The 7359-nt window shown below is 44.6% G+C and overlaps 1 protein-coding gene and 1 pseudogene across 1 annotated transcript; one reads left to right on the top strand and one right to left on the bottom strand.

The window, feature by feature from the left end:
* Positions 1-210: 210 nt before the first annotated feature.
* Positions 211-1486, top strand: LOC123040634 (peroxidase 1-like). Its single transcript, XM_044463419.1, has 3 exons — positions 211-420; positions 539-709; positions 753-1486. Exons 1-3 carry the CDS (start codon positions 211-213, stop codon positions 1308-1310), a joined length of 939 nt encoding a protein of 312 aa, XP_044319354.1. The 3' UTR covers positions 1311-1486.
* A 4380-nt stretch (positions 1487-5866) lies between these two features.
* LOC123040633 (peroxidase 2-like) lies at positions 5867-7027 on the bottom strand (annotated as a pseudogene).
* Positions 7028-7359: the final 332 nt, after the last annotated feature.

The following is a 7359-nucleotide window of genomic DNA, read 5'->3' as shown; positions in this document are numbered from 1 at the left end:
TAACCTAGCGTGATACCATGTAAGACAATAGGCTTTGGGAGAAACCGGCACAACCCTCTAGGGTGGCCTATCACATATATATATAATGAGGTGGTATACAACGTTACAATATACACATGTAAATATAGTCTAACACCACTCCAGTGAGAAGTGCAGGCAGCTAGCTAGTAATAAGGCGTAGCTTTGCTCTTGTAGCTAGCTAAGCTAACAATGGCCGCCTCTGCCTCTTGCATTTCTCTGGTGGTGCTGCTCGTGGCTCTGGCCACGGCGGCGTCAGGCCAGCTATCGCCAACGTTCTATGACACGTCGTGCCCCAGGGCACTGGCCACCATCAAGAGCGGTGTGGCGGCCGCCGTAAGCAGCGACCCCCGCATGGGCGCGTCCCTGCTCCGGCTGCACTTCCACGACTGCTTCGTCCAAGTAAGTTGGTCACGTGCATACATAGCCTGGTAGGTGGTAGCATGCATCTTTTTTGTTTCGGTTTTGTCCAGGGTTGACCGACCATGCCTCCATCTGCTTCACTGTATGTGATGTGCAGGGCTGCGACGCGTCTGTTCTGCTGTCTGGCATGGAACAAAACGCGGGTCCGAACTTTATGTCGCTGCGAGGCTTCGGCGTCATCGATAGCATCAAGGCTCAGCTCGAGGGTATATGCAGCCAGACAGTCTCCTGCGCCGACATCCTCACTGTCGCGGCCCGTGACACCATCGTTAACCATTTGTTTGTTTTTGTTTTGAATTCTTCGCGTGCAGCTGGGGGGGGGGGCGTCATGGACAGTCCCTCTGGGGAGAAGGGATTCCGTAGATGCAAACGAGGCGGTGGCAAACATGGACCTCCCAAGCTTTACATCAAGCCGGTCAGATCTTGAGACGGCATTCCTCAACAAGGGGCTCAACACGGTCGACATGGTGGCCCTCTCGGGCGCGCACACGATTGGTCAGGCACAGTGTGGGACCTTTAAGGACAGGATCTACAACGAGACTAACATCGACACGGCCTTCGCCACATCTCTCCGGGCCAACTGCCCCAGGTCAAACGGCGACGGCAGCCTGGCGAACCTGGACACGACGACAGCCAACACATTCGATAACGCCTACTACACCAACCTCATGTCACAGAAGGGGCTCCTGCACTCGGACCAGGTGCTATTCAACAACAACACCACTGACAACACTGTCCGGAACTTCGCGTCGAACCCGGCGGCGTTCAGCAGCGCCTTCACGACCGCCATGATCAAGATGGGCAACATCGCGCCGAAGACAGGGACGCAGGGGCAGATCAGGCTGAGCTGCTCCAGGGTGAACTCGTGATTAGAGCTACTACCTACTAGTCGGCAGCGCTTGCCAGCACGACACGTGATGGAATAAGGCCACAGAGAACCAGTGGCCAATATAAATACCAGCTCTTTGAAAACTTGTATTTTATGTACGAGCAGCAGCAAATCATGCATGCATCTACATATATATGTAACGATCACATTTTCACTTTCTCATGCAAAGGCATGGAGAATTACTATCAATCCTTCTTATACTAGTATACATAATAATGAGATATAAACTTCTCTTTTGACATTTGGCATGACGTGGGCATGAAGAACTACCAGCAGTCCTACTTACACTTGTACACATAGTGAAGATATACACTTCTCTTTTGACATTTCGCACGAGGTAGCCGTGCTCGATGATTTCAGGAGAAAACTTTTTTTTTCAATGTTTGGAGAATACTTGAGCATGCCAACTATCGTATGTGCTGCACTCCCCGATTCCTATACATCACCCATTGCGGATAGAAACACTTTTTTTTGCGAAAAAACTTTCAATCTATTCATCTTCAATCATGGCAGTACGACGAATACCAGAAATAAAAATTACATCCAGATTCGTAGACCACCTAGCGACGACTACAAGCACCGAAGCGAGCCGAAAGCGCGCCGCCGTCATCGCCCCTCCATCGCCGGAGCCGGGCACAACTTGTTATAGTAGACAGTCAGGAAGTCGTCGTGCTAAGGCCCCAAAGGACCAGCACCCTAGGACAGCAACCGCCGCCGATGAAAAATAACGTAGATCAGAAGGATCCAAACCGAAGACACACGAACGTAGACGAACAACGACGAGATCCGAGCAAATCCACCAAAGATAGATCTGCTGGAGATACACCTCCACACGCCCACCAACGATGCTAGACGCACCGCCGGAACGGGGGCCAGAAACACTTATGATGCTGCTGGGCTGATCCCATACGTGCGACATGTTTTCGTTTTTCATTTTGCCATTATTCCCATGTTCTTTCTTTTCTGTTCTTGTAAATCTTTTTCCACTTCCCACTTCCTCCTTTTCATTTTTGTTTTTAGGATAAAATATGTAAGCTTTTCCAAACTTACATGAAAACATCTCTTGAAAAGATTAATACACTTCTTTCTTGCCAAATTATAGTGCGGATAAGTTTTATCAAAAGCCAAACTTGGTAAACGTTGACCAAATTCATATAAAAATTAGAATACAAAATCAATACGATTGGATTTATCATTAAATATATGTTTAATGGTATATATCTGGTATTGTAAATGTTCCTATTGTTCCTCTAAATTTGGTCAAAGTTTGAATTTGGACAACAACTATAACACAATTTGGCGAGGAGGGAGTATAACAATGTTTTTCTGTATGTAGTGAACAATTTGAAAATATGAGATGCACATTTTTTTAAAATTTATAAACGGCTATTCTTAGTTACATGAATTTTTATTTTCTTATATATATATATATATATATATATATATATATATATATATATATATAAAACTGTGTCTATCATAGCTTGCCACAGAACTAGTTAAGGCTTGTTAAATATTTAACGGTTTAAAAGTAAGTAAAAAATATGAAATAAATAGGGAAGCCTCACTCTAATATAATAAGATGATCCAACGGTGTGATTGTGAAAATATGCATTTATGTATCCTCAGTGAAAAAATAAGCATTTCAGCTCACCGCAGGATCAATATATATTGAAACATTTGTTATTTTTGTCCAGGACACATGCAGTCATATTTTTTCAATCCATCCGTTGGATCATATTATATTGTAGGTATGTTGGTTCAGTATTTTTTTCAGGATTTTTGAGAACTTTTACACCGTTGAAAACCTTAACTAGTTCTGTGGCAAGCTATTGTAGAAAATCCTACTCCAAAAATATGTTCGTTCCAAAAAATGTTAATACTTGTTTCAAACATATGCATATTGTTTCAAACAAGTATTTCAAACATATGCGTACTTGTTATTTAAATATATTTAAATACTTGTTTCCAAACATATGCATATTTTATTCTAAATACATGTACAATTTTAAAATCAATAAGTAGCCGAACACAACCATCATTTTGAGATATGTCGACTTTTTGTAGTCATGAGTTTAGATTCCAAATACATGAACATTTTAAAATTGATAAAAGCTAATTTTTCATATGAAAAGGAATTTCGCAAAGAAATTATCCAATTCCGATGCACGCTCTCATGAAGGTTATCTCTGAGGTTTAGGTTTCTAGTTGAGAACAAACTCGGGTGAATGAAGAGTTTCATACTTCTATTTGGATAGTGGGTTCAGGTATGTTTTCACCAATCGGCTCGCTCAAGGGAGAAGGATCACCATTGAAGTTGTATCGTGTCGACAGATCGTTTGCCGACACGGTTCTGGGTCGACAAATTGTGATCGAGGCTACATCCCTCAACGTGGAGTCGTGGCTGAACACGGTCGAAACAATAACGTTGTTTGGCTCTGGCAAGTATACATCAACCTGTTACATCACTGTTATATACGCCCGTTATTAAAAATGTTGATTGTGACGCTTGCTAGCGTTATGGCACCTCAGTCAAATCAACGCAAATATCCACCCCCAAGTTACTTTGTTTTCCACAAGAACAACACCGAGGCATCCTGGAGAACCTGTTCTGAAAGACGACCCTACCTCATCGCATATCCTCACCCTCCTCAATGTCCTCTCTCCTGCCACTTGTATCCCTTTCTTAATTCGTGTCCCGTGGAGGCCGATGCATCACGAGAGGTCATGGCAGTTATCAAGCTTGAGGACGATAACTTATGTCAAAATAGATGTTGCAAATATGTCCTAAAGGAAATCATAAAGTTGTTATTATTATATTTCCATTTTGTGATTAAATTTATATTTCTATAATATGATTGCGTTAGTTCTTAAGATATTTCCATAGCCTCGGTATTAAGTCTGGTGTGGTTGAATGTCACGTTTCAATGTGCCCTAACGGGGAAAATGGACATCACGACTCGGCTTGGTCAATAGGTTGATGGGGGATAAATTAACACAGGACCCAAACGTCTTTCGCTGGAAACTCCATTCGCCCAAAGGCATTTTTTGTAAAATCTGTGTATGCATCCTATATATCTAAATAGTTGATCCCCACTATCTCAATTCTTTCAACATGCACACATGTCACCTCACCACACATGCCATATCATCATCCGAGTAATTATTTCACTTAACATGCATGTGAAATGCTACTTATGTTCTCTCTCAACATGCACACAGCTCAACTCTCCACACATGACACCTCATCAATCACACTAACTATATTTCTCTCAACATGCATGTGAAATACTACTTATATTCTATATATATTTCAACTATATAATAATCAAATAGTACATGTATCGTAGCTATTCGAAATTTCATCTAAGGATAGCGCATGAAATCTCCGTAGCAACGCGCAGGGTATCATCTAGTATATCATGAATGAAGGCCCGAACTGTATTGTCTCGTTAAAATCAAGATATTCAGGTGGTATGGACAAAGAGCAGTAGTCTTAACAAAAGTGAAAATGCTAAACCTAAGAAGAGCATACATAAGCTTACGAAACATGCCAAACTAATCTAAACACCCCACCCCCCTGATGTTCAGGGGGGTGGGCCCCACCCTCCCTTAAAAACCAATCCTATTCTTCCACGTTGGCTATTGCGTAAACATAAGTAGTTACCTTACGCAAGTCTAGCATTGCCCTAACAAAAGACATCTTAGCAAAACGTGGATGGACAAGTTGCAATAGATATTGCCTTTTGTGACCATAATGAATTAATTGGACACTTGCTCCTCTCTTACACACTTGGCATGCTCCTCCAGTGAACCATCCATGTTTATTTCAGTCTACCATGGCCGGCATCAATAACGAATATGATTGGTAATTTGTTAAATGAAATTCATCCTCCACTCAAGGCACAGATGGCGAAACTTTCAAAAAAAAATTCAAGTCATCTTCCATGCCAGTTTTTGGGTCAGTACATCGTGCTTTCTCCATGATGTGGAGGCGTGGGATTCCACGGCTTTGGGTGCACCTGTTGGGAGATTATCATCAGGGCTTTATTCGTCTATTTTGGATGAGGGTCCGGTGATAGGATAGCAGGAGATTAGGAGAACAAGTGTACGATGTAATCCTTTCTGTTTTCGTTGTTGGGTCCATGTATTTGAACTTTTTCTCCGGTTTCGGACTATGTTCTAATACTATGGGTGTTGGTCAGGGGTATTTTCCTCCTTTTGGGGGAAAGAGGATGATATGCAGCAATATAGAAGTCTGCTATACATCAGAAAAAGCTGATCGTTGATAGTTCCCAATGCACCACATGGCCTATATTCAGCCAACAACTGACGTAAGGGAATCCTTCATGCCTTTGCACGAGGCCATTGACATACATATTATATGACACACCTCCTGTTTTCAGAAGCTTATACTACATATATGACCATTGGATGTAGTATGGTCCAAGAAAGGGCGCCTAAGTACACTTTGGATGTTGTATGATGACCGTTGCTAGCCTTATTAATCTCACATATATGGCCATTTTTTAGCAATTAATTCACCTTTGAGCAGCTGAGCCTGACCTGCCCCTGAGACCCAGTCAATGGGCTGAGGTTCCCCATCTTCACCATGGCCGAGGCGAAGGCACTGCTGAACGCCGCTGGGTTGCTCGAAGTTGTTGACGGTGTTGTCGGTGCCGCCGCCGGTGCCGGTGAAGAGCACTCGGTCGGAGTGCAGGAGTCCCTTCTGGGACTTGAGGTTGCTGTAGTAGGCGTTGTCAAAGGAGTACGGGGTCGACACGTCCAGATTGGCCAGGTTGCGGTCGCCGGAGCCGGTCGGCCAAGGGCAGTTAGCCTTGAGCGACGTCGCGAAGCCGGAGTTGATGTTGGTCTCATTGTAGAGTCTGTCCCTGAAGTTCTGGCACTGTGCCTGCCCGATGGTGTGGGCGCCGGAGAGAGCGACCATGTCGGTGACGGTGAAGCCCTTGTCACCAAAGGATTGGGTGAGGTTCAGGAGGTCGAAGAATGGGGGAGGTAGGTCGGAGTCCGCCGCCGCTTCGTTTGCATTGGTGGAGTCCCTCCTTCCAACTTTCCAAGAGGAACCGTCCACGAAGGCCCTCCCAACTGCACGCACCAGAGGAGAAAAATTATCCAGGGTAAGCAAATTAACCGGTTTACTTGATGATCATCACGACGTCACACAGGTTGGAGGTTTTACGGCGACGACGGAGTCCCGGACGGCGACGGTGAGGATGTCGGCGCAGGAAACGGTCTGCTTGCACATGTTTTCGAGCTTCGCCTTGATGCTGTCGATGACTTTGAAGCCTCGCAGCGACATGACGTTCGGGAGAGCGTTTTGTTCCATGCCAGACAGCAGAACAGACGCGTCACAACCCTGCACATGTATGTTAAGCAGCACGGTTAGCTCTGCACCCTGTTGTTTACGAAATAAAACTGCAATGGAAATAGGTTGGTGCCGGCGATCAGGTTATGTTATGTATTTGAAGAACTTACTTGGACGAAGCAGTCGTGGAAGTGCAGCCGGAGCAGCGACGCGCCCATGCGGTTCTCCTTGTTGACGGCAGCCGTCACGGCTGCCTTGATAGTGGACAGAGCGTTTGGGCACGACGTTTGCTAGAACGTTGGCGACAACTGCGCCGACGCCGCCATGGCCAGGCACAAGAGCAACACGGCTGATAGAGACGCATGGGCCATGGCTTCTTGCTAGCTAGCCAACGTCTGGTGAGAGACACACTAGCATAATTGTGACAGGAAGAGATGCTTATATAGAGTAAATTGCAGAAAACCACCACTTTGAAGGCAAGCTTTGCGAAAACCACTACAATACATTTTTTTTGCAAAAAACACCGTGTCTACCGTAATCTTTTTGCAAATAACACTGATCGGCGGATTTGCCTCTATTGAGTATGTTTATGACAGATGGGGCCCACTAATCAGGCTGATGTGGCACCAATTTCTAACACCGTTAAGTTCAACCATTTTACTGGACATGGAGCCCACTTGTCAGCATTTCATCCTGATTTCTC

This window comes from Triticum aestivum, chromosome 2B (assembly GCF_018294505.1).
Source record: "Triticum aestivum cultivar Chinese Spring chromosome 2B, IWGSC CS RefSeq v2.1, whole genome shotgun sequence".
Lineage (NCBI taxonomy): Eukaryota > Viridiplantae > Streptophyta > Magnoliopsida > Poales > Poaceae > Triticum > Triticum aestivum.
Note: the sequence above shows the minus strand (reverse complement) of the source record. Positions and strands in the feature narration are given on the sequence as shown.

What these genes read in the sequence shown, in the direction of transcription:
- LOC123040634 (XM_044463419.1), top strand. Translation starts at nt 211, where the DNA reads ATGGCCGCCTCTGCCTCTTGCATTTCTCTGGTGGTGCTGCTCGTGGCT. An exon ending in TCCACGACTGCTTCGTCCAA is followed by an intron (nt 421 to 538) that starts GTAAGTTGGTCA and finishes TGTGATGTGCAG; the next exon opens with GGCTGCGACGCGTCTGTTCT. An exon ending in TCGCGGCCCGTGACACCATC is followed by an intron (nt 710 to 752) that starts GTTAACCATTTG and finishes CTTCGCGTGCAG; the next exon opens with CTGGGGGGGGGGGCGTCATG.